The following is a 15468-nucleotide window of genomic DNA, read 5'->3' on the forward strand; positions in this document are numbered from 1 at the left end:
TTTTTGAGACAGCTTTTCGATTAGATCTCGACAGGTATACCTTATGAAGTATAGTCATGATCAACAGTGTATCGCTGTGACGTCGTTAGTTTTTTTAATGCATTTTTGCACCTACCCGATCTTTGTATGAATCTGTATCTAATCAAGTGACCAGTGTGATTCCTTTCATGCTAAAATCTCAACACTGATTATCTCTGCAAGAATTGTACACGATCATAGCATCTTCCTTCACATATTCAGTCTGTACACCAAACGTTGGCTAATTGCTCGTGTCTTGTCCTCACCTGGTCCAGGGTGGTCTGTGAAACAGAAAAGTCACTGATGCCCAGCTCCTCATATATGTGGGCCAGCACATCAAACACGCGAGCCAGGCAGCAGGCGTGCGCTGGAAGCTGGTACTGCCGCACGTTCTGGTGCTGCTCCTTCAGCTGGATCATGGGGAAGGTATTCTTCATGTAGTTGCTGACACGGCATGTGTCCGAATTGGATTCACTATCTGTCAGACGAATGATGATGGTGTAGCCATCGCCAAATCTGTTTCAATAACCACATGTTTATTTGTAGCCTTTTTTGTAGCAAATTGGCATGAATGTACATCAAAAACATTGATTAAAACATGTCTCCAACTCCATCATTGCATCCATTTTCTGTACCGCTTATCCTCACTCAGGTCACGGGTGTGCTGGAGCCTATCCCAGCTATCTTTGGGCAAGAGGCGGGGTACACCCTGAACTGGTCGCCGGCCAATCGTAGGTCACATATAAACAAACAAACAAACAAACAACCCTTTCCACTCACATTCACACCTATGGGCAATTTAGAGTCTTCAATTAACCTACCATGCATGTTTTTGGGATGTGGGAGGAAACCGCAGTACCTGGAAAAAACCCACGCAGGCACGGGGAGAACATCCAAATTCCACACAGGCGAGGACGAATTTGAAACAGGGTTCTCAGAACTGTGAGGCAGATGTGCTAAGCAGTCGTTCACCTTGCCACCATGTCGCCATCTCCATCTTATAAATTTGGTAGGAGCTTGTCCCACACAATGATAAGATCCCACATCCTAATTATTCTCATGTGATCAACATATCGCAGAGCTGTACGTTGCACATGCAAGTGTGATTTTAGGAAAAAATTAGCAATTTTTCTGGCAGTTATTAATTTAAATTGGATTCACTATTTTCTTCAAATCAAGCTTCAGTGCAATATTATGTACAATAACATTTACAAATATATAATACCATCAAAACATTAAAAGCTATTACTCTAATAATGCAAGACACTAAAAAGGCTCTGTGAGCCTGTGAGGCTGTCCCTTTTCAAGGTTTTAAAATTGGTTCAATAAGGAAATAAATACCACATCAATCTGAGCACTTGCTATCACAATGCAGTATTAACTGACTATTAAGAGTCAAATACAAGCAATTAGCTTTGTAAAAGCACTTGTATTAGGGTTTATTTGATAAGATCTTACTAATATTGTGCTCTAATTTCAGTTCTGTCAGCTATAAACAGCATCGAGTGACTATGTCAAATGCCTCAAATTGATCTCATCAGATCAGAGTCTAATGTTTTTAGTCAACAATACTAAAATTAGCCCAGAGGGTTAATGCAGTTGGTGACCTGGTAAGGAAGTGGGGAGTCAAGCGATGTTGGCATTTCAGTGAATGGCGTTACACAAATTAGCTATATTCACTTTATTTACACAAATGATTTTTGTTACCTGGTCTTCAAGTGCTGCACAGAGCCAAGACACTGGAAACGGCCATTGACCATGATGGCCATCCTGGTGCAGAGAGCCTCACATTCCTCCATACTGATCATACAAGTGAAACATAGAAGCACCTTTCTATTGCACTCGGAAATTGTTTTTACAAACTGTACACTAAACATGTCCAATAAAATTACTGCTTCTCAGTGCTGGTGTCATGACGTTTATGAGTTTGATGGATAAGTAAATATTTCCCTCTACCTATGTGAAGTCAGGACGACAGCTCTTCCCTCTCTGGTGAAGGAGAGGATGCAGTTCCACAGGAACCTTTTTGCCTTTGGGTCCATGCCAGTGGTGGGCTCATCCTGAGAGCAAAGATGAAGATATACAATGTTGGAAAAGATAATTTTTGACGCGAACTTGTTCAAAGTTCAGTTCACCATTCCAAAAATGAACTAGTTCATAGTTCTTTTATGTTTTTTCTCAATATATCGCTGACGGCCTATTTCCTTTAAAATACTGACATTTCATTTCCCCCATTGTTGCCACACTAATAGCCATCTGCAGCTTTCACCCTACAAACTCTTTTTTACTTTTGTCTTAATGTGCAAACAAAAACGCGCAACACAGTATGACAGGAACGATGGTGAAAGGACATTGATAACTTTGCATTCCTCCCAGCTTTGGCTGACTACACGAACAAAATATTATAATTGTTTTCTGTTCTTATATTAGAAAAACAATTGAATTCCATATCATGACAGTTTGATCATACAGTTTTACTAAAGAATTCTGACACAAATAATAATTTTCCGAGTAATATTTTTTTACAATTACGTGCTGTATTACAAAAGAACCACCAAAGAACATTCACTCTCATTTACGCAGTCGCAGTGTCCCTGAACCCAGCTCACATTCTCACGTAGCTGTAACGTGCCTGCCATGAATGGTGGCCATGGCCGCACTGTATCGGTTGCCTTTTTACCACCGACATATGAAGGCTCGTAAATAGTGTATTCAGCACGTTTTTTCCTTCGTCCCTAACAAAAACGGGCGCTCTTGAATGAAAATGAACTTTTGTACAAAAACCGCTCTCATGTCAGTATGAGCGCATTCTAAATTACCTTCACCAGGCAGAAATGAACTAAGTTCAAAGTAGCTCATGAACTTTCGTTCATTCAACTCGTTCAGGTATGACACTGAAAATGTTTAGAGAATGCATGAAGATATATTTGCAAATCTACTGTACTTCTGAACAACAACATACAGAGGATTCCACTTGTGAAAAATATAGATTTCCTGAGACAAAATGTTAACTGTAGCTATAGTGATTGGTAAATATTGCTTAAAATATCAAACTACTTTTGAGCACCCTCCTAGAAAGGATTTTTTTCCCCTCTAGTTTCTGCCTCTTGATGACCAACTTTCATACTTGTATCAAATAGAACAGGAGAAATAGGCTTTAAATCAGCTTTTTGTTTGCTTGATTTTGCTGTGTCTTCCTTATAATTATTTAAACATTTAGGTTGATCAGTTTAGTTTTATAAATTAATTACGCTCTAAATTTGTGTCTTCATATACACACAACCCTGTTGCTAAAACCTTTTTAGCCTTCTAGATTAAGAGAAAAAAGTGAGCTACATTCCTCAGCAGATATGACATCAAGCCAGCTGCTCTGACCATGGGTTGACGTAAGGTAAATCCTCTTCTATTTTTCATATTTTTTCTGTTTTCAGCCATAATGGGATTGTGTCACTCAAACCAATGCAAGCGTTATTCATATCAGAAAAATACATTAAATTTTTTTTTGTCCCCAATAATATAGTTCTGAACAGTTAACATAGCAGCTAACACAGTGAGCATGCATTAAACTAGTTTTCACATTATTTTTAACTTTAGGACTTAATTCAAAGACATTTTGGAAATATATGTTTTTCAGGTGTCTGAGTACCTGTAGTAGGGTTGCGCCACAGCGAAATATTTGATATAACTAATAATATGTGTACCATTGATGGCTGAGCTGGACAAATCTTATGATATAATGGTTTATTACCCGTTTTTCTTGAAACATAATAATGATAAAATAAAGGTCTGCTTTTAAAAAATGTTGGTGCCTAAATTGATCCCCATCTCCCTGGCCTGGAGACTGGTTGCCGACCTGATGGTGACTCGAACACGTTCACCAAGCATTGCCCCACTAATTGAGAACGTAACCTGAGATTGGATGTGTGGGTGACATAGGAGAGAGAGAGAGAGAGAGAGAGAGATATATATATATATATATATATATATATATATATATATATATATATATATATATATATATATATATATATATATATATATATATATATATATATATATATATAGTGCCAAAGACAAGCTCAAAATAGGCCCCTCTCCTATATATATATATATATATATATATATACACACACACACACACACACACACACATATATATATTCACAGTGGGTACGGTAAGTTTTCAGACCTTAAATATTTCACTCTGTTATATTGCAGCCATTTGTTAAATGATAGTTCATTTTCCCCCCTCAGTAATCTACACACAGCATCCCATATTGACAGAAATAAAATGGAATTTCTTGCTAATTTATTAAAAAGGAACAACTGAAATATTACACAGCCATAAGTATTCAGACCTTTTGCTGTGACACTCATATATTTAACTCAGCTGCTGTCCATTTCTTCTGATCATCCTTCACTTGATTAGAAAAGCCACACAACTGTGTATATAAGACCTTACAGCTCACAGTGCATGTCAGAGCAAATGAGAATGAGGTCAAAGGAACTGCCTGAAGAGCTCAGAGACAGATTTGTGGCAAGGCACATATCTGGCCAGGGTTAAAAAACAAAAAATTCTGCTGCACTTAAGGTTCCTAAGAGCACAGTGGCCGCCATAATCCTTAAATGGAAGACGTTTAGGACGACCAGAACCCTTCCTAGAGCTGGCCGTCCGGCCAAACTGAGCAATTGGGGGAGAAGAGCCTTGCCAAAGATTACTGTGACTGAGCTCCAGAGATGCAGTCGGGAGATGGGAGAAGGTTCTAGAAAGTCAACCATCACTGCAGCCCTCCACCAGTCGGGCCCCGGTTTACGGCAGAGTGGCCCGACAGAAGCATATCCTCAGTGCAACACACATGAAAGCCTTCATTGGAGATTGATTTAAAAAAAAAAAAACTCTCCAAAAAGGACTCCTGGTGAGAAACAAGATTCTCTGGTCTGATGAGACCAAGATATAACTTTTTGGCCTTAATTCTAAGCAGTATGTGTGGAGAAAACCAGGCACTGCTCATCACCTGTCCAATACAGTCCCAACAGTGAAGCATGGTGGTGGCAGCATCATGCTCTGGGGGTGTTTTTCAGCTGCAGGGACAGGGAGACTGGTTGCAATCGAAGAAAAGATGAATGCGGCCAAGTACAGGGATATCCTGGACAAAAAACCTTCTCCAGAGGGCTCAAAACCTTAGACTGGGCCGAAGGTTCACCTTCAAAAAAGACAAAGACCCTAAGCACACAGCTAAAATACCGAAGGAGTGGCTTCAGAACAACTCCGTGACTGTTTTTGAATGGCCCAGACAGTGCCCTGACTTAAACCCTATTGAGCATCTCTGGAAAGACCTGAAAATGGCTGCCCACCAACGTTCGCCAACGTATTAGCACAAAAGAGTGCTTCTACTAAATACTGAGCAAAGGGTCTGAATACTTATGCCTGTGTGATATTTCAGTTTTTCTTTTTTAATAAATCTGCAAAAATTTCAACAATTCCGTTTTTTTTCTGTCAGTATGGGATGAAAAATGATTTTAGCAAATAGCTGCAATATAAAAAAAGAGTAAACATTTAAGGGGCTCTGACTACTTTCCATACCCATTGTGTGCGCACACAGGCTTTTTTTTATGGCTCTGTAGCGGCTGAGTCTTCAGTTGCTTAAAACCCGGAAATGCAGTGCTGCCATTCAGCTGAGTTGAGTGAGCGGAGACCCGCCACGAACTGGTCACGTCTAATATACGATTATACAGTATGTATGTATATAATTACCAAAACTACATCACACTGTCTGCGATTTCAATTCCTGTCGTTTGCAAGCGGTTTTGGTGTTCAAAGGCTATTCAATTCAAACAACAAACCACACAGATGTCAACCTTTAACCATGTCAGACTATTTGACCTATGTGATACTAAAATATTTATATTGTCATTTATTATATATTAAGAAACACATTTATTCTGATGGGAGGGGACCTTTAATGAGTTTTCTTCTCCATATGCTCATTATATGGAAAAAGCGTAACCGCGCTCAGTGTCACAAAATTGCAATCATGTGGCCATCTACGTATGCCCACTTTAACCTCTGAAAATATCAGAACGATTGCCCTAATTTATATACATTTAAGGGCGTTATATCGTTTTCACCCAGTGTCCGTGCTCCACGCTCAGCCGACGGAGCACGGACACGTTGTCCCTGCACTACAGAGTTTGACAGCAAAAGAAAAGAATACTTGGGTCACTAATGATGTAAGTATTCTTTTCTTTTACTGTCGCAGCTGCACTTGCACGCAACAACCGTCTCCCAGACATCTACCTGGTGACGGCGGAAGCAATATTTTGGTCTCCTGGGTGCCGGAGTCTCGGCGACGTCTCCGCCAGTGCTATGGGCCCTTTATGGCAGCACTTCTCGTCACATGCTGTCTTGACTGTTTGTCAATAATGCCAAATTTGAAGTCACATCTGTTGTGGTGCTTTCACTTTCACCTTCTGTGTTATCTAAAGCTCCATGTTGGTCAACAAGTTCAATCCTCACCAGAAATATAACAGGCGGTGCGCCAATGAGGGCGATAGCAGTGGAGAGCTTCCTCTTGTTGCCTCCACTGTAGCCTCCAGCCTCTTGCTTGGCATACTGGCTCAGTCCCATTTTCTTCACACCCCACTGGGCCACCTTAACGACAACACATAATGCACAATTGTGTGACATCCTGTTGAGTGGCCTTAAGGTTATGGGGAAATCTTACTTTACAGATAAAGTAACTGCTTTGGCTAAACACATGACATTTTTATTTCTGACTGAAATTCTACTATGGGCGAATTGTTATTATTGGTACCTCGGTGACAGACTCCTCAGGCACCCCCCGTAGACGGGCATACAGCTCCAGATGTTCGATGCCAGTCAGTAGGTTGCAGATGGCATCAAACTGTGGGCAGTATCCCATCAGGTGGTGAACCTTGTCCATCTCTCTCAGGACACTACGAAACGCAGGAACGTATGTGTGCTGTCACGTCTACTTCAGTGGATGCCAGTGGCGATACAGCCGTTACAAAAGAGGATGGTGGAGAAAATCTGAACCTGTGCTTGTTGAGGAAAGCCTCTCCAAAGGTGACAGTCGTGTCTCCCGTCAGCATACGAAATGTTGAAGTCTTCCCTGCACCATTGACACCGAGCAGGCCAAAGCACTGGAATATATGCGTATTAAAGTATATGAATTAAGACTTTCAGGTTTTCACAAGGTTCTGCCCTTCAAGACCATTCATTTCTCAACATAAAAAATGTGCATACTGTATCTCAAATGGAAAATTTAAGATAATATGGCATATTCACCTGACCAGATAGCACAATCACGTTGTCCAATACAAGAGCTGAATAAAAACGGTGTTAGGTTATTCAGCTACATGAGAAAGTCAATAACTACAGACAACTCTAAATAGGATACAGTGCAGTTATACACGACAGCAAACTACAGTCACAGAAATACGTTAAATGAATACCTTTGAAATTGTCAATCAACACTGGGCATTATTATCTTCGCTCTTCTGTTAAAAGTGAATTTGCTTATGCAAGTGGTCCTAATGTTGTGGCTGGTTGTAAAATGCTTATCGCTCTCACCTCGCCACGAGGAATCCCCAAGCAGAGTTGATTGACTGCTGGCTTTGTATTAGCTTTGTAAATCTGAAAGATGCACACCAACAACAGGATTTAATGCACTGAATTTATGTGTGCAGTTAATGTTTGAATCTTGTCCATTTTATTCTAAAAAAAAAAAAAAAATTCTGAGACATTCAACTATAAGATCATTAACAAAATATGCACTTTGGTCAGGTCAATCATGGTGAGGATGTCAGAATCAGCTTTGCCACTTTTGACCCGCTTTCTTTCCCTGGCCACGTCCTCATCCTCTGGGCCACGAGGAAGGCTCTCAGAGACAAACGACCCTGGCCTGAACACACAAAAGAACAACTGATAGTACATTTACAATTAAGGCACACACTGAGTTCAGTAAGAATTGAATAACATTTTTAAATTGATAATCATTCAACACAGCAGAGGCAATTGTCTCTGAAAAGTGAGCATACCTGACACATGACAGACCAACACAGGAGTTTTGGATACGTCTGTAACCAATGAACTGCAGCATTAAGGTGAAAATAAAGAAGACAACACCCTGTACTGCCATAGCGAAGAGGTTCTTCCCAACAAAGTCCCACTGGAAAGGGTCCAAGGTCTGCTTGGCGCCTGAAGGAACAACGGAATCATGAACGTTCTGGGACTACCGGTTCATGTAGCCTACTATGTAATGTATGTTCATGTTCAGTGTACACAAATGTAATAATTCATCGCACAGCTTCTGCATTGTACTGCATGTGGTTTATTCAGGTGGACCTGATGAATGTACAGTAATTTACTGGCAAGTTTGCAAGTTAACTTTTGACTATCGCCATACCTAGTCTCTGAAAGGTGTCAGCCATGGCTTGGTTCTTAGCCATATCCATGAGTCCTCGTCCTAAGCAGTAATGAGGGAAAATGAGTAACACCTTCTTCAGGATCCTGTTCAACTCTTGTAAATGCTGTAAATGCAAAAACATCCAGAAATTCAAACGCGAGCAAGATTTTAAAACTGTAAATGTAATATGTGAAGCCTTAGACACAAGCACAGTTCGTAGCTGTATTGAAAACTGCCTGAAAATAAATATTCAAGACTGATGATTTTACCTCATCTACAAACAATTCCAAAACAAATGTTGCAATGCTGCCATTAATTCCAATGAAGAGGTTGACACAGGTCAAAACAATGTAGGCTGTGCTGGGAACGGTGAACACAAAGGATGCTGGGTACATCAAGGGGGTGATGGACCACCTGAAGTGATTGGTGAAATTAGCAATACAGGACATACATACTGATGGTGAAATTAGCAATACAGGACATACATACTGAAAGCTTTCTTATTTATTTTTTAAATTCTATCGGTTAGCAGAGAACAAAACAGTCTGTGCTACATACAAAGTCCATACAAACGAAACCCATCTTTTTGTTTGTAATGCAGGCTTTGTATTAGTAATAGTGGTAAACATAAAATAAGAATTCATCAGAGTCAAGATGAGGGCATATGAAGTTGCCTCGCTCTAAAAATAAAATAAAAATCAGTCTGATGACCAAATATAATTAACAATATTGTATATTATACATACTGGAAAATATATCAGTACTAACGTGTGCTGAGCTATGATGAATTTAGGAGGATAAGAGGAAAAATGTGAGCACACTCCTAATGCCTAAACGTACCCGTACAAGAGGAGAAGCAGGATGAGAGCCGGCAAGTTGGTCCTTGAGACATATGCGTCCTGCTGGAAACCGATGAAGATGAGCACCACGATAAAGGCCGGCACTGCGTAGTTCAGCTGAAGCAATGGCGAAATATAAAACAAAAATAGGATTAACCCTCTTGGCTCGATAATAGCCATTCGTGTCCACCTCAATTGATGATGTGCCCCAATACATTTGTCCATTTACTGTAGTCCTTGGTATGTACTGACCATGTCCCAGCAAAAGCTTGCCACCCAGTACAGAACTGGTTGGACGCCGCTGACAAACTGGAGGTGTTTGGCTTTACTGGCTCTTTCTTCAATCAGGAAAAGCACAAAGCTGGCTGGCACAAAGGACATGGCAAAGACCACACAGACAGAAACCAGAACATCCACTGTACTTGACATCCTAAAAACAAAAAGGACAAAAGAAAAAAGAAATACCAAATTATTGCAACAATTTATTCAGTCAATTTATTCTAATAAAGCACACATTCCTGCCAATTATCTACAGTACGTACATTCACCATAAACCACACCAGTAGAATAGTAGAATACTTACACGGCCATTTGGCTAAGCTGCTCCTTGGTGAGGTTCAGTGGGTGATTATAGGCAGTGATGCTTCCTTGTCTTAGTGGACCGGCTCTGAGCAAGCCATTGTTCAACACATTAACAAATGACACCATAGCGTGCCAGCCTTTGTTATTGAACCATAGCTGTATGCAGCAGAGACAAGAAAGATATTTGACAATGACGAAGTCAGAAAATTCCCTCGGTTTGTGTTTTTGGTAATTCTTTCAAGACAAAAAGAAATAAAGCTACCTTGACGTTGTTTTGTGTGTCAAGGCGTTTCAAAAAACCAGGCAGTTTGTTTAAGAATTTATTCAATGCACCATTCTGTGAAGAATCAAAAATGTTACATAGCACAAGTGTTGGCAAAGATATACATACAGAAGGGGTAAATTTAAAAAAAACATAAATACCTGTGGAACTGAGTAGCGTGTTCTCATCTTTCCGACTGAAACTTCGACGTCCTTAAATGCATTCCGGACACCTCCCAGGGAGAAGCCCCCATACCTGCAACACAGTGACTTCAGTAACTCCCACATGGATGAAATAGGACACGCCTTGATAAATGAATTTTCCTATAATTTACCTTAATTCATTCACCAACTTCTTGGTCTTCAGGCTGTAAGACAAGAGGTTTTTTTTGTCATATTCTGTCGGCCTAGATTCAGGGCTTCAGAGTTTAAATGCGCTCTGTAATTAAAAAAAAAAAAAAAAAAATCATATTCCTAAAATGAGTCAAATATAAAATATCGATCACATTCTGTCGGCTAAGATTCGGGACTTCAGTTTAAATGCGCTCTGTAATTTGAAAAAAAAAATCAGATATTCCTTAAAAGAGCCAAATATAAAATATTGTAACTTAAGGTCTCTGATGATGTATTGAGACAATTTTCCACCTGAGAAAACACCATACTACTATTTGATCACTGTGGCAAAAGTTGAATGATTTCCTTTTAACTCGCTTGATGTCTAAGATGGAAAAAAACAATAAATATATTTTACATTAATCTCAATGAAAAAAAACAAATCTAAAGTTGAAGACAGTAGAAAATGAAAATGACATCTATGTATTATTTGATGTACCTTTTCTTCAGAATTTGTGAGTAGGTCTTCACCAGGTAATCTGACATGTTATAACTTGTCAAATTTTGCAGAATGACACCATTATGCCTCATGACCTGAAATTTCAGTATGACGAAATCAGAAAATATTTGACATCATACACTCAATGCGTTATCTGCTGCTTAAATAAAAATAAAATCACATGCCACTTCATCATTAAAAAAGGTGTGATGTGTTATTTTTTCTATGTATTTTTATTATCCTGCATTTATTGCTGCAGTGTTATATATTTGTAAACAATTTGCATTAGGCCTAACACCTGAATTTCCCCTCTGGGGCGCATTAAAGACATATCTCAGTATATGTATAACTAAATACAAATAAAACACAAGAAAGTCCATAGGGGCTGAGAGCAGCATAGAGATCACATTAGCGCAGACTATTTTAACACAAAACATGTTCATGGCTGAACAAGTAATTTTGTTCTATGAAATGAAATGAGCCATAGAATTCATGCAGTATTGAATTTAGTCAGTAAGCATCAGTTACTGTTAACAAATGTTTGATCCATGTAAATCAGTAAGGATGCAACATCATGACATCACACTGACCTGTGGAGGTGGAAGTCCGCCGGCTCCCTCCGGACAGTCAGGGAGCATCCGTTGGACATCCTTTGTGCTGCACTGACAGTCAGGAGAAGGCCTCTCCTTGGTCCAGTTGCCTTTACTGACCATTTGCCAGGTAGAGTAGGGAACCTGAGGCCGTTTGAACAAATATCCCTGTTTGCTATCGCGCTGGTGGCTCCTGCAGTCACATGGGACAGTGGACAAGGTGGAGTCAGCAATTGTAGTCCACCAAAAACAAAACTTGCAAGGTTGAGTTTAAGTCTGTTTGAATCTTACGTAACACTGTTCTTGTTCTCTATACACTTGGTATCAAAACATGGCATGTCCAGCACAGCTTCCAGTAGCTTTTCCATGGCTGGATTTCCAGGAGCATCATTGCTGTAAACATGTGACCCCAGAGGGTGTCAAGATAAAATACTGGGTCATACAAGGGTCATGTGGCTCACCAATAAAAATTAAACACAGTACAACAAAGTTAACAGAGGATATTCAGCACTTTTATTTTTTACACATTTATTTTTCCTTCTATTTCTGTCACAAAGTAGTTAGTTCTTTACATACCATATCGCAATGAGTTCATTTGGTACTTGTCACAACTTTTGACAACGCTATAGTAAAACACAACATACTGTCTAGAACTGTACGGTGGCCTGGAAGTGCAAAACAATTTAACAAATTGTGAAACACTTTTACATTTGAGAAAACAAACTAACAAAAGCAGAAACACTTTTGCATTTCAGAAAACACTTAACAGAAACACGATTACAAAAGACGAAACAAATTACAAATCGGATAGAGAACGTCCAACATTATTGGGAATTCCGCGCTTTTTCCTGGAAGGACACGCCCTGCTCCCATATTACTGGCTCAAGGACACGCACCGCTGCACTATGATTGGCTGTTGTATCCATGTAGAACACACACTACTGCTTCCAGACGGTAAAAGTAGTATGTGACTTATTAATAAGTGTGCCGGCGTTAATGTACATAAATGCCACTCACCCTAAAGCCTATCGAACACTGCGCAACGTGGTCGAGCCCGACTGGACCAAAACATCCCATAAAAATAGTTGCCGACGCACCCCGGCACATTGAGCGATTGATTAAATAGACGCCCTAAAAAGCGAGGCTGTATAGGCGTTTGATGGCTGTATATACAATATATTGTACTTCACTATGCCATACATTACTAATAAGACAAAACTCACATTTCTTAAACCATAAAAAAAGAATATAGGTTAGTATTGATGTAAAACAACATTTGATGCTTTACATACTATTTATATGGCATGAGCAGAGGACGCGGTGGCACGGCTCGCAAACCCGGAAATGTATTTTCACCTTGAGGGAAAGCTACTGTGCATTTTGATTGAATGTAAAATGGGACATTAAAACGGAGATTCTAATTTTGAATCACGTTAAAACCTGTGGCCAACCGATCGGCCGCTCATGGAAACAGTTGCCAAACCATGCACACTGCGCCATAGTTCAGTTGGGTTCGGCGGCGGAGCTCGGTGTGGGCCAGCCTTAACCACCATAATCCTAACGTTAACACATCCTAAACTGCCTTGACCCCAACCCTCGTCCTAAACCTAATCGTATTACACTTCTTTACGAGCAATCATGTTGAAGCGGGGCAGGTCTTGCCGAGAAAGTGCGTGGAACTTCTCGAAGAATGCATGTTGGAATCTTATGCGTCAATCTGTGATATGGGACGTTCCCTTCCCGGTTTGTCTCAATTGTAATTTGTTTAGTCTAAAATTGTTTCTGCTTTTGTTAATGTGTTTGCTGAAATGTAAAAGTGTTTCGTTTTTTTGTAAATTTGTTTCCTGAATTTAAGTGTTTCTGCTTTTGTAAAAAAAAATTCTGAAATGTAAAGTGTTTGGCAATTTGTTATAGTTTTGCACTTCCAGGCCACCGTAGCAATTTACTAACAACAAAGTACAGTACTTACTCGTCCCCTCTGCTGACCAAGAAAATACATTCAAGTTTTATGCATTTAAAGTAACGAAGCAAGTACAGAGCGAATTGAGTGACTAAGTTTACCTGAAGAAGGTGTACTGTTCTCCATACATGGAAGGATGGAGCTCCAGGGCTGGGTACTTCCCTAACTTTGGTATAATAAGACTGACCAACAGAGCGACCAGCACAAACACAGCAGGCAGCACAATCTGTAGCCAACAAACACAATACAGTGAGTGAACCCCCGTTTGCGTTCCAGACCTTCAATAGGTGAAAATCTGCCACGTAGCAAGACCATATAATTGTATATTCACGCGCACGCACACACACACGCAGAACAGCTGAAATATTTAACGTGTCACAATTGTTCGCACTAAATATATTTCCAAAGGTGCTGTTGACATGACATTTTCACCAGATGTTGGGAACAACCCAAGTTATCCATACATACAAAGAAAGTAGAACAAATAAGCTCAGAAAGTTATGTGTAATAATGTGAAATGACACAGGGAAAAAGTATTGAACACGCCAACTGGTATTTAACACATTCAGTGCCACTGACAGCTTTAGAAGTCAAATATCCATGTTAACTGGGAGGGCTGACACTGAATGAGTTAATTTGTACACTTTGTACAAAAGCCTTTGTGTGCAATGACAGGTTCAAGACGCCTCATCACTCAATCTGATACTCTTTTCACCTCCAAGACATTCTTAGCCAACTCTTAAAATAACCCCGACTCCATTTCTCTTCCCATCTATACCAATGTATCAACCTTTCTCATCATCATCATGTAAACCAACTCCCGCAACATTCAAAGTCCCCACATTCAGTTCTAGGCTCTGTGCTTTCCTCTTCTCTTTCTGCCGAAGAACCCGCTTTCCTCCACTTTTTCTTCGACTTCGACCCACGGTAGCTGAATTTCCAACGGCGCCGGTGACGGACGTTGTTAACCCGGGCCACGACCGATCCGGAATGGAATTCTTTGGATGAACGCTCATATTTGTTTGGCAAAGTTTTGCCCTTCCTAATGCAACCCTCTGCATTTATCCGGGCTTGGTACCGGCCTACAGTTTGCACTGGCTTGCGCCCCCCATTAGGGCTGCATTTAGCGTGTTCCCCCCATTGCGGGTTTTGGCGTGGTGAGCGTGCATTGAGCCATGGCGGCGGAGTGCATTACTCACTGTTTCCATTGTGACAACAGTACCTGCTAATTCCAGGTCTTTTTGAAGCTCTCCACAGGTCGTCCTTGGCTCTCGGACACTTCTTTATTCTAGCACTCCTGTCACAAATCTTGCAAGGACCACCTGATCAAGGCAAATCAATGGTGGTATGATTGGCTTTCTACTTACATATTATGGCCCCAACCATGCTCACTGGAACATTCAGAAGCTCAGATATGCGCCTGTAACCAATGCCATCGTTATGTTTTGCAACAATGGCTTTTTGACGGTCTTGAGACAGCTCTTTGCTCTTTCCCATCATGAGATGTGTCTAGACTCTCTAGGTCAATAAGACCTTTTTGTAGGCCATCAAGCGGCACGGTGGACGACTGGTTAGAGCGTCAGCCTCACAGTTCTGAGGACCCGGATTCAATCCCCGGCCCCGCCTGTGTGGAGTTTGCATGTTCTCCCCGTGCCTGCGTGGGTTTTCTCCGGGCACTCCGGTTTCCTCCCACATCCCAAAAACATGCATTAATTGGACTCTAAATTCCCCGTGAGTGACTGTGAGTGCGAATGGTTGTTTGTTTCTATGTGCCCTGCGATTGGCTGGGAACCAGTTCAGGGTATACCCCGCCTCCTGCCCGATGACAGATGGGATAGGCTCCAGCATGCCCGCGACCCTAGTGAGGAGAAGCGGCTCAGAAAATGGATGGATGGATGTAGGCCATCAATTACTGAACCCGCTGATATTCATTTGTACTGACAAGGGGCTGGATTTG

At 40.6% G+C, this 15468-nt stretch overlaps 1 protein-coding gene across 5 annotated transcripts in view; it reads right to left on the reverse strand.

Moving 5' to 3' along the window:
- Nucleotides 1–15468, reverse strand: part of abca7 (ATP-binding cassette, sub-family A (ABC1), member 7) — a 39365-nt gene that overhangs the window by 2077 nt on the left and 21820 nt on the right. For all 5 annotated transcript variants that reach the window (XM_061682822.1, XM_061682825.1, XM_061682823.1 and 2 more), the window contains 21 exons: nucleotides 13613–13737; nucleotides 11843–11944; nucleotides 11552–11744; nucleotides 10962–11056; nucleotides 10465–10497; nucleotides 10292–10385; nucleotides 10131–10205; nucleotides 9870–10024; nucleotides 9539–9716; nucleotides 9288–9403; nucleotides 8717–8861; nucleotides 8448–8571; nucleotides 8080–8239; nucleotides 7817–7943; nucleotides 7613–7675; nucleotides 7076–7182; nucleotides 6834–6975; nucleotides 6536–6670; nucleotides 1975–2078; nucleotides 1726–1818; nucleotides 285–534 (listed from right to left, as the gene is read on the reverse strand). In XM_061682822.1, the coding sequence (XP_061538806.1) occupies nucleotides 285–534; nucleotides 1726–1818; nucleotides 1975–2078; nucleotides 6536–6670; nucleotides 6834–6975; nucleotides 7076–7182; nucleotides 7613–7675; nucleotides 7817–7943; nucleotides 8080–8239; nucleotides 8448–8571; nucleotides 8717–8861; nucleotides 9288–9403; nucleotides 9539–9716; nucleotides 9870–10024; nucleotides 10131–10205; nucleotides 10292–10385; nucleotides 10465–10497; nucleotides 10962–11056; nucleotides 11552–11744; nucleotides 11843–11944; nucleotides 13613–13737 (2616 nt within the window). The remainder of the gene's footprint in view (nucleotides 1–284; nucleotides 535–1725; nucleotides 1819–1974; nucleotides 2079–6535; nucleotides 6671–6833; nucleotides 6976–7075; nucleotides 7183–7612; nucleotides 7676–7816; nucleotides 7944–8079; nucleotides 8240–8447; nucleotides 8572–8716; nucleotides 8862–9287; nucleotides 9404–9538; nucleotides 9717–9869; nucleotides 10025–10130; nucleotides 10206–10291; nucleotides 10386–10464; nucleotides 10498–10961; nucleotides 11057–11551; nucleotides 11745–11842; nucleotides 11945–13612; nucleotides 13738–15468) is intronic.

The sequence above is a fragment of the Phycodurus eques genome, chromosome 8, assembly GCF_024500275.1.
Source record: "Phycodurus eques isolate BA_2022a chromosome 8, UOR_Pequ_1.1, whole genome shotgun sequence".
NCBI classification, from domain to species: Eukaryota; Metazoa; Chordata; class Actinopteri; order Syngnathiformes; family Syngnathidae; genus Phycodurus; species Phycodurus eques.